Source organism: Cetorhinus maximus, chromosome 8 (assembly GCF_964194155.1).
Source record: "Cetorhinus maximus chromosome 8, sCetMax3.hap1.1, whole genome shotgun sequence".
Taxonomy (NCBI): Eukaryota; Metazoa; Chordata; class Chondrichthyes; order Lamniformes; family Cetorhinidae; genus Cetorhinus; species Cetorhinus maximus.
In genome coordinates, this window is record NC_135886.1 from 3399240 (window position 1) to 3421987 (window position 22748).

Consider the following 22748-nt stretch of genomic DNA (forward strand, 5'->3'; position numbering starts at 1 on the left):
ACTGACTAGCTGGGGGTCTATAATAAACACCTAATAATGAGGCTGCCCCCTTTTTAGCTCCTCAGCTCTACCCACAAAGCTTCATTCAATGCTCCCTCCAAGATATCATCTCCCCTTACTGCAGTAATTGACTCCTTAACTAATAATGCAAAGCCTCCTCCACTTTTACCCCCTCCCCTGTCTCGCCTGAAGATTCTATATCCCAGAATGTTGAGCTGCCAATCCTGACCCTCTCTCAACCACATCTCAGTGATGGCTACTGTATCACAATTCCACGTGTCAATCCTCACCCTTAACTCATCCGTTTTACCTGTAATACTCCAGGCATTAAAGTAGAGGCCATCCAGCCTTGCCTTACTCCCTTGAAACTTAATGCAGCTTTACTCCCTCTGACTTGATTGTTTTACTGTATTATGATGTGTCCCTATTCTGCTAACAATCTGTGTCCCCTCCCCCTGCCGAATTAATTTGAACTCCTCCCAACAGCACTAGCAAACCCGCCTGCAAGGATGTTAGTCCCGCTCTGGTTCAGCTGTAGGCCGTCCCGCTTCTACAGGTCCCACCTTCCCCAGAAACGGTCCCAGTGACCCAGGAATCTAAAAGCCTCCCTCCTGCACCAACTCTTAAGCCATGTATTGACCTGCGCTATTCTACTATTTCTGAGCTCACTAGCACGTGGCTATTTAAGAAGGGTTGTAGAGATAATCCAGGGAACTACAGGCTAGTGAGCCTCACGTCAGTGGTAGGGAAACTATCAGAGAAAATTCTGAAGGAGAGAATCTATCTCCACTTGAGGAGGCAAGGTTTGATCAGAGATAGTCAGCATGATTTTCTTATGCCTAACAAATTTGATTGAATTTTTGAGGAGGTGACCAGGTGTGTAGATGAGGGGAGTGTAGTTGCTGTAGTTTATATAGATTTCAGCAAACCTTTGACAAGGTCCCAGATGGGAGACTTATAAAGGAGGCAAATGCACATGGGATACAGGGTAATTTGATCAGGTGGATTCAAAATTGGCTTAGTTGTAGGAGACAGAGGGTGATGACAGAAGAATGCTTTAGTGACTGGATGCCAGGGATCTGTGCTCAGTTCCCAATTATTTGTCATTTATATAAACGACATAGATGAATATGTGGGGGGTAGGAATAGTAAGTTTGCGGTTGACACAAAGATTGGCCGGGTGGTTAGTAATGTGGTTGAGTGTCTTGGGCTACAGGAAGATATAGACGGGATGGTCAATTGGGCAGATAAGTGGCCAATGGAATTTAACCCTGAAATGTGGGAGGTGATACACTTTGGAAGGAGTAATTTGACAAGGAAGTATTCAATGAAGAACATGACACTCGTCATGCGTGTCCATAGATCTCTGAAAGCGGAGGGGCATGTTTGTGGGGTGGTGAAAAAGGCATTTGGGACACTTGCCTTTATCAATCGAGCCATAGATTCCAAAAGTAGGGAGGTTATGTTGGAGTTGTATTGAACCTTGGTGAGGCCACAGCTGGAGTATTGTGTGCAGTTCTGGTCATCACATTATAGGAAGGATGTGATTGCACTGGAGTGGGTGCAGAGAAGTTTCACCAATATGTGGCCTGGGATGAAACACTTAAGTTATGAAGAGACTTGGGTTGTTATCGTTGGAGCAGAGAAGACTGAGGGGTGACCTAATCAAGGTGTACAAGATTATGAGGGGCATGGACAGGATGGATAGGGTGCTGCAGTTGCCCGGGGTTGATGGGTCAGTTACACGGGGACACAAGTTCAAGGTGAGGGGCAGGAGGTTTAGGGGGGATGTGTGGAAAAACTTTTTTACCCAGAGGGTGGTGACGGTCTGGAATGCACTGCCTGGGAGGGTGGAGGAGGCGGGTTGCCTCACATCCTTTAAAAAGTACCTGGATGAGCACTTGGCATGTCATAACATTCGAGGTTATGGGCCAAGTGCTGGTAAATGGGATGAGGTAGGAAGGTCAGGTGTTTCTCACGTGTCGTTGCAGACTCGATGGGCCGAAGGACCTCTTCTGCACTGTGATTCTGTGCTTCTGTGATTCTTGACTAAGGATTTCAATGTCAGAGAGCTCATATAGCAATGAAAGTAAGAAATGTCACAAAGTGACAGTATGCAAGGCCTCTCTGTTGTAGCAAAATGAAGGAAGTGGCCAGAAACCATAAGTCCCGCCCCTCCCCCCCCCACCGCTCTCCCCCCACCCCCCCACCCCCCCCATCCATCCCCACCCCCAAATATGGCACTTCCCAGTTTTTGCGGGGACAGGGGGTATTTCGTGCATGCTTGTTTTACAGAGACAAATGGCTATTTTAATCATTAACTGGACTCCACTAAAGTGGTATTTTGGTAGCCTTGTAGTGTGAAACCTGAATTGTGCAGAATGGACCTGGTAACATCATACTTGAACTTTGGATTCATTTGGATAGCCAGGGTACCTCTTTGGAGTGGTAATGTACCCCTTTGGATTTGGTCCCAAGAAACCTTTGGTGCAGGTCAGGTGCCCTTTGGAATTATTCAAGGGAGGCATAAATGTGCCTAAAAATGCATAAACTCATTACTGTCAACCTCACTGAAACAGTCAATAGATCTGTCAAAGGGGCCTGTTAAAACTGTTAGAAACACCTATCAGGGGAGCTGTCAAAAGTGTCAAGGCATTTAAAGGTCCTGCTCTTTACATCTTTGAAAAAATTGCCTGGTGTATTAAAAAATGATTGCTTGATATTTCATTCTGTCTGTTGACAAAAATCTGAGGGTTGTCATTATTGGATTAGTGCTTTCTGACTGATTTCACAACCATTCATTATCATAGCAGAGTGCCTGCCAATTTCACAGTTTAGTTGACAGCTACAAGTGGTTCTGGACTCTTTGATATGGGACTATGAACTCCAATGCTTGTTGTCATATGGAATTGTGTACTAGGATGCAATATTTGTTATAGGAACATATAGAAACATAAAAACTAGGAGCAGGAGTAGGCCATTCGGCTCTTTGAGCCTGCTCCACCATTCATTATGATCATGGCTGATCATCCAACTCAATAGCCTGCTCCTGCCTTCTCCCCATACCCTTTGATCCCTTTCGCCCCAAGAACAATAGCTAACTCCTTCTTGAAAGCATGCAATATTTTGGTCTCAACTACTTTCCGTGGTAACGAATTCCACAGGCTCACCACTCTCTGGGGCAAGAAATTTCTCTTTGTCTCAGTCCTACATGGCCTACCCCGTGTCCGTACACTGTGACTCCTGGTTCTGGACTCCCCCACCATTGGGAACATCCTTCCAGCATCTACCCTGTCTAGTACTGTTAGAATTTTATTGGTTTCTGTGACATCCCCCCTCATTCTTCTGAACTCCAGCGAATTTAATCCTAATCGAACCAATCTCTCCTCATATGTCAGTCCCGCCATCCCAGGGCTAATCCTTTGCTGCTCTCCTTCTATAGCAAGTACGTCTTTCCTCAGATAAGGAGACCAGAACTGCACACAATATTCCACTTGTGGTCGCACCAAGGCCCTGTACAATTGCAGCAAGACATCCCTGTTGCTGTACTTGAATCCTCTGGCTATGAACGCCAACATACCATTTGCCTTCTTTACCGCCTGCTGCACCTGCATGCTTACCTTCAGCAACTGGTGTACAAGGAGATCCAGGTCTCATTCCACATTCCCCTCTCTCAAATTATAGCCTTTCAGATAATAATCTGCCTTCCTGTTTTTGCTACCAAAATAGATAACCTCACATTTATCCACATTATACTGCATCTGCGATACATTTGCCCACTCACTCAGCTTGTCCAAATCACACTGAAGCATCTCTGCATCCTTCTCACAGCTCACCCTCCCACCCAACTTTGTCTCATCTGCAAATCTGGAGATATTACATTTAATTCCCTCATCTAAATCATTAATATATATTGTGAATAACTGGCTGCCACTCAGAAAAAGACCCGTTTATTCCTACACTTTGTTTCCTGTCTGCCAACCAGTTTTCTATCCATCTCCATGTACAACCCCCAATCCCGTGCACTTTAACTTTACACGCCAATCTCTTATGTGGGACTTTGTCGAAAGTTATTATAAGGCGTTACTTAGTTGAAGGCATGTAAATCCAGAAAAGGGGATTTTTTTGAATGAGAGTGTTTTTAAAATGTTGTGGAGTCTGCAATAGACACTTAGAGCTTCATTTTATAGAACTTTCTTTCATCTCATCACAGCATGGGTCCTGATGTCTGCCCTTGCTGGATACTAGGTCAATTGACATGGTATCTGTAAAGGAAATGGGTGGTGTGTGGGGGCCACGGTTTGGCATGAGTGGGGCTATGATGTCATAGAGTTATAAAAAACCATTGAGGCATGTAGAACAGGATAGGTTGGTGTGGAAGTTTTGAGAGGCCATAGGGATGAGTGGGGGGGCATAGGTTGTGATGGAGGGTGTGAGGGGCCATGGGCATGTATCTCAGCTCCAGGGTGAATAGGAGACTGAATGTGGTCCAGTCAGAGTGAGCAGCTGGGCATTGGGATAGTTCCAGAAACATAGGTGGGAGACAAATAGGCCAGGGTTTTACTGCCCCACCACAGTGTGTCTCCACCCAGCGAATGCAGCGAACCACTGAAATCTCCACTCAGTTCGGCGGGACCCTAATATCCCCCAGGGCCAGAGGGGCTGTAAAATCCTGGCCATGAAGTAGTTTGGGTTTTACAATTTCATTCCAATACCAACGTTGTGAACCTGTTTCTCTGCTGAAGAAGATGGGGAACATTTAGGAGACAGTGATTGTTGTATCGTATGTTTTAGGATGATGGAATGCATCGCCTGGAAGTTTGGTGGAGGCAGGTTCAATCGAGGCTTTTTAGAGGGCATTAGATGATTCTTTGAATAGAAACCAGGTGCAGGGGTACGGGGAAAAGACAAGGCAATGGCACTAGGTCATAAGGTTGATTTAGAGAGCCAGTGCAGGCATGATGGGCCGAATGGGCTCCTTCTGTGCCGGTAAGATTCTGTGATTCTGTGAAGAGAATTCAAGACGGAACAATAATGGAATTAATAAAGACACACTCTGAATTATTAGTGTTTTCTGTACTGTTTGGATAAAGAGTAACTCATTATGATTTCAGGTAACAAGAACAAATATTAAACAATGAACTTCTTTACACCACAAGGACAGCCTGGTATTATATATACACCTGGCTCCTTATAAAGTTATGAAACTCTTTTCTTGTCAATGCACAGAGAGGTTCATTCATCTGTTGTCTCACTATATTTTGCATCACTGTCTCACAGAAAGTCTGATCATTTAACTTGGGGAAACATAATGGGTAAAATGCAGAACATATAAGTTACTCACATACGAAAGAAGCAGTTTTGGGACGAACAGGTTTTCCTATCATGCCCGGCATTGAACTATTTCTCTGCCTTTGTTGGGTCAGTGCACACAATGGGAACGCACTGGAGCAAGAAATAGTAAGTTAAATATTATGCATTCCCAAAAGGCCAACAGGTTATCGAGCTGTTATCGGCCCACAGTTATGTGTAAAGGGAATTGGTCCTCCTGAATGGAAAAATAAAGTCCCGAGACGTTTTTGGGCAAGGTGACCGATTGTACCCAAAGTCGATGTAACCAAAGATATGATTCAGCAGGAAAACATAGTTAAAAAGGCTGTCTCTGTTCACTTGCCACAGCCGAGAATGATGGGGATTGCCCAGAATTCTTCAGTATGGCTTCAATTCCCAAAGATTATCAGCAAATGTTGAGTTTCTCTTCTATTGGCAATTGCTGAATTCACCCCAATGACCTTTCACGACTTGAGAATTTATAATGAATGCAAGTGGGCTGTTGGACACAATGATGGTTATCGCAGTTTGTAATCTTGCCTTTTTCCAATGTCCAGGGATACAACACTCCACAGAGACCAGTGGATAGTAAACAGGAGCAGGAACCTTGGCTTTTTCTATTTCTTGGGCTGGAAAATGCTGGATTCAATTGCAATGCCATGGAGGAACGAATTAATACTCAAGCATGGGCCTAATTGCTTTGTACATATAGGCAGCAGACAGTCGTACACAGGAAAATCCGACTTGCAACAATGGGATGGAAATGCAAGGATGGGGTGGTCAGTGGCACAACCTAGCAATACATCCAAGTCATGAGTTCAAATCCGACCAGGGAAGTTGCTCAATTTAAATTCAATTAATTAATAAATCTGCAATAAAATGCTAGTCTAATTAAAAATGATCATGTAACAAATGGATTATTGTGTAAAACCCAGCTGAATTACTAATGCCCTTCAGGGGTGGGAATCTGTTGTCCTTAACTGGTCTGGCCTGCATGTGGCTCCAGGCCCACAGCAATGTTGTTCACTCTCATCGACCCTCTGAAATGGCCTAGCAAGCCACTCAGTTGTATCATCCCACTACAGAAAAGTTGATAAGGGGGTTCACCATCACCTGCTCAAGGGCAGTTTGGTGTAATAATTGCTGTCCTTGCCGGTAAGACACATATCCCAAGAACAAATTTAAAAAGCAGTTAATCTCCTTTGGTGGTTTTGGGTAAGGGGGTAAATATTGGGTATAACATTTGGGGAATCCATCTGCTCTTCCTTGATAAAGTTAACTTGAACATGCAGAAGATCCATATTTTAACATGGCATCAAACATGTAAACCCAGATTACATATTCAAGTCCTGGACTACGGCTTTTGAAGCCAGCACATCATAAATCTGAAGTGAAATTTCTACCCCTAAAGAGTATATTTCTAAATTTCAAATGCAAAACTTATCTTGTTGGAGTCAGATGATTTTTCTAAATCAACAGGGCATCACTGTTGCAGCTGATGTTGTCAATTGAGCCCCCTCAATGCAAGCATGATAAATTAGTACCCTCCAGGAAATTCAACATCAGAGGTTCTTCAACCTCCGCAGTGGCAAATTTTGATTTAATCGTTCATGGGATGTGGGTGACATAGGCTAGGCCAGCATTTCTTGCCCTTCCCTAATTACCTTTGAGAAGGTGGTGGTGAGCTGCCTTCTTGAACCGCTGTGGTGTAGGTACACCCACAGTGCTGTTAGGGATGGAGTTCCAGGATTTTGATCCAGCAACAGTGAAGGAACAGCAATATATTTCCAAGTCAGGATGATGAGTGGCTTGGAGGGGAACTTCCAATTTGTGGTGCATCCATGTGTCTGCTGCCCTTGTCTTTCTAGATGATAGAGCTCATGGATTTGGAAGGTGCTGTCAAAGGAGCCTTGGTGAGCTCCTTGCAGATGGTACACACTGCTGCTACTGTGCATTGGTGGTGGAGGGAGTGAATGTTTGTGGATGTGCTGCCACACACATGAACTGGTTAAATGTTGTATCCAGCAGTTAACTTATCTTCTGGTGCACTTGTGATATTGATATTTTGTGGCTCTAACACAATTGTTTTTAGTCTGATTTATACAATACTTAAAGTGTTTTGTTATAACCCAAATGCTCTTAATTACTTGCCACTTAGAGTGAAGGTTGTCCTTAACTAAAAAGATTATATTTGAGATAAACTAATCATGAGTACATTAATACTTACTTATCATACTGAATGGTCATATCTGAGGACTCGTGACAATGGAATAGTTTGGTCAGAGAGAGTATAAATGTTGCTGCTCAGGTCCCAAACTCTAGATTCTGTAGAGTCTCGGAACCAACCCAACTGGCAAGATGAAGTGGCTGCTCATCACCCTCGCTTGCATTCAGCTCTCTGAATGTATGATCAGGTAGGGAATTATCACAAGTCAAAAGAGGAAATGAATAATATGTCAGCAAGGAACAGAAAATGTGATGACATTTGCAACTTATTTTATTTCTTTACAGAGTGCCCTTGTATAAGGGTAAATCTGGCCGTGATGTTCTTAAGGAGAAAGGGTTGCTGGAAGACTTCCTGAAGAATCATCCATATGATCCCTGCTCAAAGTTTGAACAACCCTTAACTCTGGATACAAATGAACCAATGATTAACTACTTGGATGTAAGTAATCTCTCAGTTTACCAAACAAAAGAGAAAACTACATCTTAACTTACATTTATTGCAGCTTCCACCTGTAATCTATATTATTCTCAGTGCCAGTTGCTGGTTAAGGGCAATAATTCAGTGGCACATAAACTGTGTTAGTAGACCTTGTGCTGTAGATATTTAACCTGCTATAATTTACACGGCAATTGTCAATGGATGGGATTTAGCTGTTCTATATGTTGTTGGGTGCCTCATGTCATTTGGACATATGTGGATTAAGTAAGGAAATTTGGCATAGACTTGTTCAACATAAATCATGTTAAATGAATTTGATTATAATTTTTGATGAGGTAACAGTGCAAGTTGATCAGGGTCATGAATTTGATATTTTTCTTTATTCATTCATGGAATATGGGCTTCCCTGGCTGGGCCAGTGTTTATTGTCCATCCCTAGTTGCCCTTGTGAAGGTGGTGGTGAGCTGCCTTCTTGAACCATTGCAGTTCATGTGGTGTTGGTAAACCCACAGTGCTGTTAGGAAGGGAGTTCCAGGATTTTGAACCTGCGACAGTGAAGGAGGGGCGACATATTTCCAAGTCAGGATGGTGAGTGATTTGGAGAGGAATTTCCAGGTGGTGGTGTTCCCATCTATCTTCTGCCCTTGTCCTTCTAGGTGGTAGTGGTCGTTGGTTTGGAAGGTACTGTCTAAGGAGCCTTAGTGAATTCCTGCAGTGCATCTTGTAGATGGTACACACTGCTGCTACTGTGCGTCAGGGGTGGAGGGAGTGAATGTTTGTGGATGTGGTGCCAATCAAGTGGACTGCTTTGTCCTGGATGGTGTCAAGCTTCTTGAGTGTTGTGGGAGCTGCACTCATCCAGGCAAGTGGGTAGTTCTCCATCATACTTCTGACTTGTGCCTTGTAGATGGTGGACAGGCTTTGGGGAGTCAGGAGGTGAGTGACTCGTAATGCGATTCCAAGCCTTTGACCTGCTCTTGTAGACACAGCATTTATATGGCTAGTCCAGTTCAGTTTCTGGTTACTGGTAATCCCCAGGATGTTGATATTGGGGGATTCAGTGATGATAATGTCATTGAACATCATGGGGCGATGGTTGGATTCTCTGTGTTTGGAGATGCTCATTGCCTGACACTTATGTAACGCAAATGTTACTTGCCAATTGTCAGCACAAGCCTGGATATTGTCCAGGTCTTGCTGCATTTGGACAGGGACTGCTTCAGTATCTGAGGAGTCGCAAATGGTGCTGAACATTGTGCAATCATCAGCAAACATCCCCAATCCTGACCTTATGATGGAAGGAAGGCCATTGATGAAGTAACTGAAGATGGTTAGGCCAAGGACACTACGCTGAGGATCTCCTGCAGTGGTGTCCTGGAGCTGAGATGACTGACCTCCAACAATCACAGCCATCTTCCTATATGCTAAGTATGACTCCAACCAGTGTAGATCTTTGCCCCCTGATTGGCATTGAATCCAGTTTCGCTAGGGCTCCTTGAGGCTATACTTGGTCAACTGCTGCCTTGATGTCAAGGGCAGTCACTCTCACCTCACCTCGGGAGTTCAGTTCTTTTGTCCATGTTTCAGCCAAGGCTATAATGAAGTCAGGAGCTGAGTGGCCCTGTCAGAACCCAAACTGGGCATCAGTGAGCAGGTTATTGCTAAGCAAGTGCCACTTGATAGCACTGTTGATGAACCCTTCTATTACTTTACTGATAATGGAGAGTAGACTGATGGGGCGGTAATTGGCTGGGCTGGATTTGCCCTGCTCTTTGTGTACACGACATACCGGGCAATTTTCCACATAGCTGGGTAGATGCCAGTGCTGTAGCTGTACTGGAACAGCTTGGCTAGTAGTGCGGCAAGTGCTGGAGCCCAAGCCTTCAGAACTATTGCCGGAATATTGTCAGGGCCCATAACCTTCGCAGTATCCAGTCCCTTCAGCCGTTCCTCGATATCACGTAGAGTGAATCAAATTGGCTGAAAACAGGCATCTGTGATGCTGGGGACCTCCAGAGGAGGCCGAGATGGATCATCCACTCGACACTTCTTGCTGATGATTTTTGCGAATGCTTCAGCATTATCTTTGTACTGCTGTGCTGGGCTCCTCCATCATTGAGGATGGAGATATTTGTCGAGCCTTCTCCTCCAGTGAGTTGTTTAATTGTCCACCACCATTCACCACTGGATGTGCCAGGACTGCAGAGCTTAAATCTGATCTGTTGGTTGTGGGATAACTTATCCCTATCTATCACTTGCTGCTTATGCTGTTTGGTGCACAAGTAGTCCTGTGTTATAGCTTTACCAGGTTGACATCTCATTTTTAGGTATGCCTGGTGCTGCTCCTGGCATGCCCTCCTGCACTCTTCATTCATACGGGAATTCCTAAAAACATTTGATAAAATGCCACATAACAACTTGTCATCAAAGTTGAAGCCATCGAATCAAAGGGACAATGGCAGTGACTTCATAAATAGATCATAAAAGCAAGGAAATTATGATGAACCATTAGACAAAATATTGATTCAACCTCAACTGGAGTCAAATGTCCAATTCTGAGCACCACATGATAGGAAGGATACAAAGGCATTAGAAAGGGGACAGAAAAGATTCAACAGATGGTTCCAGGAATGAGAAACTTCAGTTCCATGGATAGGTTGAAAAAGCTGGGGCTGTTGTACTTGAAGAGAAGATTAAGAGTACATTTGATAGAGGTTGTCAAAATCATCGGGAGAATGGTCAAGAACGAGTGGTTACTGATTTAAGGCGGTTGGCAAAAGAACACAAGGAAACAGAAGGACAAAGCATTTTTTACACAGCCGGTGGTTAGGATCTGGAACGTGCTGACTAAAAGGGTGGAGGAGGCAGATTCAATTGCAGCTTTGAAAAGGAAAATGCAAAACTATCGGAAAAGAAAATATTGGCAGGGACACGGGGATAATGCGGGGGTGTAGGCCTATATGAATTGCTATTCCAGAGAGTTAGCAGGACATGATGGGTCAAATGGCCTCCATCTACACTGTAACCATTTTATGTTTCTATGAAAAGCTGGTGATCACAACATTGAATCCTTTTGATCTGGATTTGAAACTTCTGATTCATTGTGAGAAATTACTTGTGATTTCTGTAGCCCTACGAACTGGCAGCTGCTTGTCTAACCAATGCTGATGGTTACTGGGTTAATATTCCTGGGTACCTTTAATGAGCATGGCTTGTGTTGCTGGGTGGGTGTTTAACAATGCTATCAGTCTTGTTAGCGTCAGTTAGAGTTGAGATGCGACCTGAAGTTTAAAGAGAACATGAATGAAAGGTGCAACAGCATCTTAGCCATGAAGTATATATTCAGTATAATACATAGGAACAGATGCATTGCTCATTAAATCTCTTGCATTTAAATAGCTACACTCTTCTACTTCTGCATCATGTGATTAGAATAAAGGAGTGATGGGAAGATTTACATTTTCTAATGGGTGTAGAGGAACCTGAGCCTAATTACACAATGATATATTTCCAGGTGATATATTTTGGTCTTTTTCTTTTTGCTGACAGTTGTCATACTATGGAGCAATCAGCATTGGGAATCCACCACAGAGCTTCACCGTCATCTTTGACACTGGCTCATCCAATCTCTGGGTCCCATCAGTTTACTGTTCTGAAAAGTCATGCAGTAAGTAAATATTACCCTGCTGTTAACATACTTCCCTTTGTGAATTGTCTTCATGTTAAGGTCAGTTGTGTTAGGAAGAGAGTCAAATTTCTACAATAGTCACAGTTGAACAGTGTGTTTTGTAAGATTGGATGAAACCCTAGAATTTTGCTTGGTTATCTCTGGGCTCGGAGAGAAATTTAACCGAGCTTTGATTTCTTGGAGGTTTTCGCTGTGGTTCTTTGTCTCCCTCTGGATATGGATAAATCTTAGGTTGAAGGTACATTAAGATCTTAGCATTAGTGTAAAATAATTTCCAGTTCACACTCCTGGATCGGATGGTTACTGGCAAAGATAATGGAAGGTGGAGATTTTGCGGCAACAAAGCAAATTGAAAATCTGGAACCTGTCGGAACAAAGTTTTGAAACCTTAGTGATAAGTCAGTTCATAAAAATACTAAACTAATCAAAAGTACACAACAAAGGTACATTCTCCATAACGCTGAGTCATAGAGTCATGAAGTCATTATTGCACAGAGGGGACAATCTAGCCAATCGGGTCCATGCCAGCTCACTGTAGAGCAACCCAGTCAGTGCTATTCCATGGCTCTATCCCCATAGCCCTGCTGGTTTATATTCCTCAAGTTCTCACCCAATTTCCTTTTGAAATCATTGATTATTTCTACTGCCCATTCTTGTAGGCAGCAAGTTCCAGCCCACTGCTTAAAAAAGTTCTTCCTGACATCCGCCTGCATCTTTTGCCCGAGTCCTTAAATCTGCGCCCTTGGTCTTTAAATTATCAGCTAATGGGAACAGCCTTTCTTTCTCTACCTTATCTAAAGCCATCATAAATTTATTATCTTCTACAACTCTATCAAATTTTCCCTCAATCACCTTTGCTCCAAAGAGAGGGACCCCAGAATCTCCAACCTGACCTGGTAGCAAAAAATCCCTCACCCAGGGACCATTCTGGTGTCATGTTAAATTTGATTAGGTTTAAGCTTATCCAATGGCTAGGCTAACAAGAGGGTCTCCACTAGACTGTCTTCCATTGTAAGTGTGCACATGGACACACACGTGCACACACATGTCCAATTCAGAGCTCCACCTCACACATGAACACAGCTTTCTGATCCTCCTCACATTCTCAGCACCTCATTCCAAGGAAAAGGGAACCAGTAATACACCAAAGAGGCTATAGAAAATTTGGTGGGTGCTTGTTAAAAATAGAAACATTTAAAAATGTGAGTAATTGATTCATTTCTGGCACAAAAGTTTCTTGATGTATTAGACTAAATGGTGAAATGTTTTTTTTATTAATTTCATGAAATGAATGTTCTGTTCCAGTGGTGCATAAAAGATTCAACCCCAAATTGTCATCAACATATCGTTCAAACAACCAGGGTGTATCTATCCAGTATGGTACAGGAGCCATGAAAGGAATACTGGGATATGACACTGTCAGAGTAAGTAGATTGTAGCCCCTTCATCAAGTAAATTCAACTACGTAACAGTGATAATTGACGTCTAAGGTAATATGTTCCAGATCAGGACACAAGATATTGGCATCAAAAACAATGAGTTTGATCAGTTGGAAGACGAACAGATACGTGGGAGTGTAATGATGATGTAGCAGAGAGTGTCTCAACGTCCAAGTTGAGGATTTGTAATAAAATCTGCCTGAAATTCTTTCCATTGGAACAGTAGATATTTGATGAAAATGGTCCCTTCATTCAGTTCAACTCACACCCTTATGTCTATTTGCGTTGAATGTGGGATATGACCTCTGTCAGTCGCCTGCCTTAACTCAGTGGTAGCACTCTGAGTCAGAAGGTTGCAAGTTCAAACCCACTTGTACAGATAATCCAGATTGAGACTGCCATAGTGTTATAGGTAAACTTTGAAGTGGATGTAAACAACCAGCATCTACTATTCAAAGAAGCTCATGTGGCTACTCCCCATTTCTTTTCCAAAATTTATCCATGAACCAGGATTGTTAAAAAAAAGTTTAATTGGTCATCTAACCCATTGGGGCTCATGATTGGCTGCATGGGTGTGGGAAAATATATTTGCTAAGTGCAATTTATGGAGAAGTTACAATTCACTGGATAACATTCTGCTCAATTTCTCATGAATAATCACTTGACTTTATTTTTCTAGATTTCAAACATTGCTATCCCTGGTCAGGAATTTGGTTTAAGTACAACTGAACCTGGTGGTTTCTTTTCCTATGTTCAATTTGATGGAATTCTGGGCATGGGCTTTCCATCTCTTGCAGCATCAGGAGCCACCACTGTATTTAGTAACATGATGTCTCAGAGACTGGTGGATGAGCCTCTCTTCTCTGTGTACCTAACAAGGTGAAAATCTTTTATGCACTTGTTGCTACATATTATTTCCCTGAATGAAACAGGAACTGCTTATTTTGCTTTCACTCAAACAATCAGCTTGCTTTAGTTGTTAACGCTCTTGTCTTTGTTTCAATGCCATGGGCTCAAATCGAATGTAAAACTTGAGCACATTGTGAATGTCAATACTTTAGTGTGGCATTGTACTCCACACCTGAAGTTCCATGGGCAGTTTTGGTCCCTGTATCCTAGGAAAGATATAGTTGCACTGGAGGCAGTATATCAAAGATTCACTAGATTGGTCCCTGGGGTAAGAGGGTTATCCAATGAAGAGATGTTGAGTAAATTAGCTTTATATTCTCTGGAGGTTAGAAGAATTAGAGGTGAGCCCAGTAGTGCTCAATTGCTCAACATTTGATTCTGTGTCACTGTTCACTGCTCACTGTGTATGATTAGTTAAGCCTGGCTGTGGTCAGTTCAAGAGAGAGAGAGAGGCAGAGACTGAACTGAGGCCGGCTGCTGCAAGTGTGGAAGCAGGCATTTTTAAAGCATTGTAAATAAATCTTATCCTGTGCAAGTAGAAAATGGTGTATCATCTCTGCATATCTCCGAGGCATAAAATACAACAGCCTCATTGAAACATATAAGGTTCCGAAGGGCCTTGACAGGATGGACACTGAGAGGTTATTTTCTGGCTGTGGAATTTAGAACAAAGGGGCACAGAGTCAGGATAGATGGCCTGGGCTGGCATGTTGAGAAACCTCTTCACTATCAGGATATTGTGAATCTGTGGCATTCTCTACCCCAGAGGTTTGCGGATGCTCCATCATTGAGTATACTTAAGGCTGAGATAGACAGATTTTTGGCCACTCATGGAATTGATGGATATGGGAAGTGGGCAGGAAACTGATGTCCGTGGTATCTTTTCACTGAGTTTGCTCAGATTATTTGTGGGACACTGCTGTGTACAAACTGCCTACCACCTTTGTCTACACTGCAATGTTAAATACACTTCAAAAGTATTAGTTGGGTGAGAAGGATTTAAGGCCATTCTCAGGATGTGAAAGACTCAACATCAATGCAGGTGCTTTGTATCAAAGTGATTTGGTTCCAAACCTTGAATTTGTCCTCTGGTGCTTCAACCCAATTCAGAATAGAACCAATAAACAGAGCCAGAATATATTCCGCATCATTCATTTAAAAGGTATAGTTCCCCAATTTGAATTTATAATTTTGAAATTATTTTTAGTATTTATGGCAACATTGCAATCAATGACTTTTAGTAGCTGCTTTAGAAAGTTGTTGATTTTAGATTTAATACCCAATAGGCAGTCACATTACTAAGTGCTACCTCTAAACTGGAAATATATCAATCTCTGAGCTTTTCTTGAATTCTCTTTTGTTTTACAGACAGCAAGGTCAGTCCGGCAGTGAAATCCTATTTGGTGGAATTGATTCAAGTCACTACACAGGCCAAATTCACTGGGTTCCTGTCACTCGTGATGCCTACTGGGAAATCCTCATTGACAGGTAAGTGATTACCCATCGACAAGAGGAATAGATATTTTCTGCTTCTCTACTGAAGTCTGAGATAATGGTTTTAACAAATTATATTGAAACAAACAAACTAAAAGGAAAGAAGGAATAAAATACTTAGACTAATTTTAAGATCTCAGTTGAATCAGCGTTTATTTAAGATATAATGAATGTCTCAGCGAGCTAGGAAACTCAACTTGCTATTAATTGTTCAATTTGTCTAATACTTGAGGCAGTTTTAAGTCTTTGACGAATTCTTGACGCATTTTTCTCTGTCCAGGGTGACAATCGATGGTGAGGTTGTGGCCTGCAGTGGAGGTTGTCCTGCCATTGTTGATACTGGTACTTCTCTTCTTGTTGGCCCCAGTACACCCATTGGCATTATCCAGCAGGGCATTGGAGCAACTCCAACTTACTATGGAGAGGTAAACCCATGTTCCAACATTGGGCGTGGATGTGGAGTGTCTGAGTGTGCATCAATGATTCATTCACAATGCAGCCTCTAACAGATCATTTACACTATGACAAAATGCTACACGCTACATTTGTAAAAAATCTTGCAAATTCTCATCCATAATTTGCTCTGTGGATATTCCCTCAACCTCTTGTGGGTGGGGGTGGGGATGGTATGTGGGAAGGGAGGGGTAGAGTGGGCGGCAGTGAGAGGACAGAGTGATGTTAAATTAAATTTCACAAATATGAGGCAACAATCACACTAGTATGGACATACTACCCTATAAATATTTGAAAGGCACCAATATTTGTAGCAAGATTAAGGTGAGGAGTCTTTACATTTTGGAACCTTATTATTCAAGGGGAAAATTTCATGCAGAAACAGTGCACAGTATCAGAAGACAAAATGTGCAATCCATTATCCTATTTATTATTGTTTTGGCATTGAGATGAACACTGATATTTAGAAATGTTTTCGTATGATGTTGCTATATGGAAATTAAATCTATCCTGGGAATCGCTAATCTTTCTCTTTAACCATTTCCTGTTATCCTGCTTGTGTATTCCATTTTCACCTCATCTTTAACTCAATATTGATTAGTTAGGAATGGCATTGCACTATTAATGAGTTATTGTAAATCTTTATACTGACACAATGACTGAATGCTGTTTCTATTTTCTTACAGTACAACATAAACTGTAACAATCTGCAGAACATGCCTGATGTGGTCTTCACAATCAATGGAGTGGACTACCCTCTCCCCGCACAAGCTTACACGTTGCAGGTGTGTTATTGGACAGCAATGGGGTGCTAGAATAAACTTTGAAATTTTAGAAGATGCAATAGGAATATTTTTTTAATGTTAATTGTTCTCCTTTTCCTTACAGCAAACTTTTTTCGGCCAAAAAAGCTGCTCCAGTGGATTTGGCGTTACTGGTGGAAACCTCTGGATCCTGGGAGATGTGTTCATTGGGGAATATTACTCCATTTTCGACATTGGGAACAATCGTGTGGGTTTGGCTAAGGCTGTCTAATTTCTTCATCTGTATTCTCATTAAAAGCACACCTCGATCTGCATTTTAAGCCATTACACGACTCTCCAGCGCAGCAATTGTCACCTGGCTGCAGAGTGTAATAGAGGAAGTCATCATCTCTTGAATAACAATAAACAAATATATACAATTGGCAATTGGCTGTGGTTTGTGCTCAGCAGAACTCTGCACTAAATCACAGCTGAAAAACAATGAAAATAGAAATAACAATTAAAGAAATGGCTTGTCACTGTGTGTTTTTATAGGAACAGACTAAGGACACTGATTCTGGATTGGAAATGAGAATGTTGATAGAGTCTAATTATATTCCCTCTCTGATTGTGCAGCACTTTCACTCTGTTATCTTTTGGTTCTGACATTCAGCCGTGATATATTATTGGTGCAGTGATTCACTCCAGAGACATACACATTTCTGCTGAATGTGGATGACCTCTGCAGTGAAACCTGATTTGAAGTAAATGTGATCCTAACATCACACGGCAGCCTTTTCTCTCCTTTTCTCTTCGTTACAATCGTTCTTAAAATTGTTCAATAAAATATCAACATGCAACGCATACTCCCAGTTCTCCTGTTTCTTGTTCCATTTACTTCTGTGTGTGGAGGAGCCTGAATTCATTTCACATTTGAACTGTCTTGTGAGGTGATCCACTCATGTCAAAGTTTGCCAAACACAGGTAGGAATTTGTAGATCACATGAGAAGTGGTTGTTGAATAATATCCTTTGAAATTTGGACGGGGCCTGATGAAGTCTCGTTCTGGTTCTATTTATGTCTCAGTGTAATTCTAATATAAGATCCCATTGATTCAAGATGCTGGATATTATGGCATAGTATACAAGTGTATACTTCTGGGCGCCTCATTATAAGAAGGATGTGAACACATTGGAGAGTGTGCAGAAGAGGTTTACAAGAATGGTTCTGGGGATGAGAAATTTCAGCTACGAAGATAGATTGGAGAGGTTGGAACTGTTCTCCTCGGAGGGAAGAAGACGAAGAGGAGATTTGATGGAGATGTGCAAAATCATGAGGGGGCTTGACAGAGTAGATGGGGAAAAGCCGTTCCCTCTTGTAAAAGGATCAAGAACGAGAGGGCACAAATTAAAGTGATTTTCAAAAGATGCAAATGTGACGTCAGATAAAACTTTTTCACACAACAAGTGGTTCGGGTCTGGAATGCACTGCCTCAAAGAGTGGTGAAGGGAGGTTTAATCGAGGCATTGAAGAGGACATTTGATGATTATTTGAATAGAAACAATATGCAGGGTTACGGGGAAAAGGCAGGACTATGGCACTAGGTCATAATGCTCATTTGCAGAGCCAGTGCAGACACGATGTGTGGAATGGCCTCCTTCTGTGAAATTAAAATTCTGTGATTTCCATTTCAGATTGAGTTTCAGTGCACCCTGGTCTAGATATTCTAAGATGGTCGGCAAGGTTTCCCAAGACTGTAAGAAGCAATCACACATATTTTCAAGTCAGCTGCAATGGGACAGCATCGTCCGCGTCCTTTACAAAAGTTATCCACATAGATTTGATCGGCTCTAGAACGTAGATATCCTGTTTCCCAATGTCAGGTTCAATTTGGGACCTTTTACAGTGGATCTGAGGCATCCAGAGATAGGACAGGCAAAGACAGGCTGATCACCATATCAGATTGAAGAATTGTCACAGGCAGCATTGCAGGAAGTAAAACATAGGGAATATAACTCATACTTAAATCAAAGTACAAAAAGAAATGTACAAATTGGGAAATGCTCATGGAGTTAAGGGAGAATCATAAGTATCAGAACTAAAACTTTAAAAAGAATTTATTAAAAAGATGCAACTTCTACATGTTCTCCTGAGGCAATGAGCCGCTTGCAAAATGTGTTTTTCCAAGGCCAGAGATGTTGTTGAATAAGAACAAAAGAAATACGAGCAGGAGTAGCATATTCAGCTCCTCAAGTAAATCTTTGCCTCTGCATTTTCAGTGGTGAAAAATCCTGCTTACTTGCCATTATCAAAGTACGCGTATAATTTATTTCTTTCCCAAAAAATGGAAAAGCCCAACTGGTCGCTTTAGCCTGGCCATGTAGTTGTGATGCCTTATGCCTCATGGTACAGACTCTCCCTATCCATCTGGAACCATGTAATCTCTGGGGAGAGGGACAAAATTAAATAGAAACTCAGGAAATAAAAATTGAAAAATTCCTCTCTCACCCATTTAACCAGGAACACACATTGATCTGGACTTGGATTACTTTTTGATACAAGGTGATCTCGAACCCAGCCCCGAACAGATGCAGCTCATTTGAAGCACCAAAGTGAATCAGCATTCACCACATGAGCATTAGGAGGGGCATGGAAGGATTTATTAATTGGAACAAATGTTTTGAATTTCATGCATTGGGAGTCAGTGGAATCCAGCAGGGACACAGGTATTAGATGTTTAAGATGCAGAGTTTGGCAAGTTGGAGGTCATGTGGTGAAGACTTCAGGAGGTTAATGAGCAGAGTTTCAAGAAGATGAGCCTCTACAACCCTCCTTAAATAGTGGAACCACATTAGCCGTTCTCCAGTCCTCTGGCACCTCCCCCATGGCCAGAAAGGAATTAAAATTTTGGGTCAGTTACCCTGCGATCTCCTTCCTTGCCTCCCTCAGCAGTCTGGGACACAAATCATTGGGAACTGAAGATTTGTCCACTTTTAAGCCTGCGGACACCTCCACTACCTTGTCACTCCCTATACCAATTTGCTTAAGAACCTTGCAGTCTCTCTCCCCGAGTTCGATTTCAACATCCTCATTCTCTTGTGTGAAGACAGATGTGAAGTATTCATTCAACACTCTAGCGATGTCCTCTGGCTCCACCCATAGATTGCCCCCTTGGTCCCTTATGGGCCCTACTCTTTCCTTAGTTATACTCTTCCCATTGATATATTTATAGAATATCTTGGGATTTTCCCTACTTTTACCAGACAGAGCTTTCTCATGTCCCCTCTTTGCTCTCCTAATTGCCTTCTTAAGCTCCACCCTGCATTTTCTGTACTCCACCAATGCCTCCGCTGATTTGCTTCCCTTGTACCTGCTAAAAGTCTCTCTTTTCCTTCTCATCGTAACCTGAATATTTCTGGTCATCCATGGTTCTCTGGGCTTGTTACTCCTTCCTATCACCCTAGAGGAAACATGTTGAGCCTGTGCCCTCCCCAGTTCCTTTTTGAACACCCCCCACTGTTCCTCTGTAGATTTCCCCACAAGTAGCTGTTCCCAGTCTACCTTGGCCAGATCCTGCCTTATTTTACTAAAATCTACTCTCCCTCAGTCCAAAACATTTTTTTACAACTTGTCTATTTCTTTGTCCATAACAAGCTTAAATTCTACCATGTTGTGGTTGCTATCACTAAAATGCTCCCCCACCATCACCTCAGCCAACTGTCTGGCTTCATTCCCCAGAATTAGGTCCAGCACTGCGCCGTCCCTTGTTGGACCATCTACATATTGACCTAAAAAGTTCTCCTGTACACATTTCAAGAAATACACTTCATCCCAGCCCTTAACACTATGTCTACCCCAATTAGTGTTGGGAAAGTTGAAATCACGTAATATAATTAACCTATTGTTATTGTTTTGACACACCTCTGCAACTTGTGCACATATTTGCTCCTCAATCTCCCGCTGACTATCGAGGGGTCTATAATAAACACCTAATAATGTGGCTGCCCCAATTTTAACTCCTCAGCTCTACCCACAAAGCTTCATTCGATGCCCCCTCCAAGATATCATCTCTCCTTACTGCAGTAACTCTCTCTTTAACTAATAATGCAAAGCCTCCTCCTCTTTTACCCCCTCCCCTGTCTCGCCTGAAGATTCTATATCCCGGAATGTTGAGCTGCCAATCCTGACCCTCCCTCAACCACATCTCAGTGATGGCTACTGTATCACAATTCCACGTGTCAATCCTCACCCTTAACTCATCCGTTTTACCTGTAATACCCCTGGCATTAAAGTAGAGGCCATCCAGCCTTGCCTTACTCCCTTGAAACTTAATGCAGCTGTACTCCCTCTGACTTGATTGTTTTACTGTATTATGATGTGTCCCTATTCTGCTAACATTCTGTGTCCCCTCACCCTGCCGAATAATTTTGAACTCCTCCCAACAGCACTAGCAAACCCGCCTGCAAGGATGTTAGTCCCGCTCTGGTTCAGATGTAAACCGTTCCACTTGAACAGGTCCCACCTTCCCCACAAACAGTCCCAGTGACCCAGGAATCGAAAAGCCTCCCTCCTGGACCAACTCTTCAGCCACGTATTTATCTGCGCTATTCTCCTGTTTCTGAGCACGCTAACACGTAGCTATTTAAGAAGGGTTGTAGAAATAAGCCAGGGAACTACAGGCCAGTGAGCCTCAGGTCAGTGGTAGGGAAACTATCGGAGAAAATTCTGAAGAAGAGAATCTATCTCCACTTGGAGAGGCAAGGTTTGATCAGGGATAGTCAGCATGGCTTTGTCAGAGGGAAGTCATGCCTAACAAATTTGATTGAATTTTTTGAGGAGATGACCAGGTGTGTAGATGAGGGGAGTGCAGTTGATGTAGTTTATATAGATTTCAGCAAACCTTTGACAAGGTCCCCGATGGGAGACTTATAAAGGAGGCAAATGCACATGGGATACAAGGTTATTTGATAAGGTGGTTTCAAAATTGGCTTAGTTGCAGGAGACAGAGGGTGATGACAGAAGAATGCTTTAGTGACTGGATGCCAGGGATCTGTGCTCGATTCCCTATTATTTGTCATTTATATAAACAACATAAATGATTATGTGGGGATAGGAATAGCAAGTTTGCGGTTGACACAAAGATTGTCCGAGTGGTTAATAATGAAGTTGAATGTCTTGGGCTACAGGAAGAGATAGATGGAATGGTCAAATGGGCAGATAAGTGGCCGATGGAATTTAACCCTGAAATGTGTGAGGTGATACACTTTGGAAGGAGTAATTTGACAAGGAAGTATTCAATGAAGAGAATGACACTTGTCATGTGTGACCATAGATCTCTGAAGGTGGAGGGGCATGTTTGTGAACTGGTGAAAAAGGCATTTGGGACACTTGCCTTCATCAATCGAGCCATAGATTACAAAAGTAGGGAGGTTATGTTGGAGTTGTATTGAACCTTGGTGAGGCCACAGCTGGAGTACTGTGCGCAGTTCTGGTCACCACATTCTAGGAAGGATGTGATTGCACTGGAGGGGGTGCAGAGAAGATTCACCAGGATGTTTCCTGGAATGAAACATTTGAGTTATGAAGAGAGGTTGGATAGACTTGAGTTGTTTTCGTTGGAGCAGAGAAGACTGAGGGGTGAGCTGCTCAAGTTGTACAAGATTATGAGGGGCATGGACAGGATGGATAGGGTGCTGCAGTTCCCCTTAGTTGATGGGTCAGTCACAAGGGGACACAAGTTCAAGGTGAGTGGCAGGATGTTTAGGGGGGATGTGAGGAAAAACTTTTTTACCCAGAGGGTGGTGACGGTCTGGAATGCACTGCCTGGGAGGGTGGTGGAGGTGGGTTGTCTCACATCCTTTGAAAAGTACCTGGATGAGCACTTGGCACGTCATAACATTCAAGGCTATGGTCCAAGTGCTAGTAAATGGGATGAGGTAGGTAGGTCAGGTGTTTCTCACGTGTCGGTGCAGACTCGATGGGCCAAAGGACCTCTTCTGCACTGTGATTCTGTGATTCTGTGAGTC

The 22748-nt window shown here is 42.6% G+C and overlaps 1 protein-coding gene across 1 annotated transcript; it reads left to right on the forward strand.

The window, feature by feature from the left end:
- Positions 1-7689: 7689 nt before the first annotated feature.
- On the forward strand, positions 7690-17051 carry LOC144683231 (pepsin A-like). The gene is made up of 9 exons (XM_078546188.1): positions 7690-7738; positions 7833-7996; positions 11546-11663; positions 12990-13108; positions 13803-14002; positions 15401-15520; positions 15807-15951; positions 16666-16764; positions 16868-17051. Exons 1-9 carry the CDS (start codon positions 7690-7692, stop codon positions 17012-17014), a joined length of 1161 nt encoding a protein of 386 aa, XP_078402314.1. The 3' UTR covers positions 17015-17051.
- The last annotated feature ends 5697 nt before the right edge of the window (positions 17052-22748 follow it).

Excerpts from the sequence above, each read along its gene's own strand:
- LOC144683231 (XM_078546188.1), top strand. The coding sequence starts at position 7,690 with ATGAAGTGGCTGCTCATCACCCTCGCTTGCATTCAGCTCTCTGAATGT. Across the intron at positions 13,109-13,802 it reads TGGGATATGACACTGTCAGA|ATTTCAAACATTGCTATCCC; the intron begins GTAAGTAGATTG and ends TTATTTTTCTAG. Across the intron at positions 14,003-15,400 it reads TTCTCTGTGTACCTAACAAG|ACAGCAAGGTCAGTCCGGCA; the intron begins GTGAAAATCTTT and ends TTTGTTTTACAG.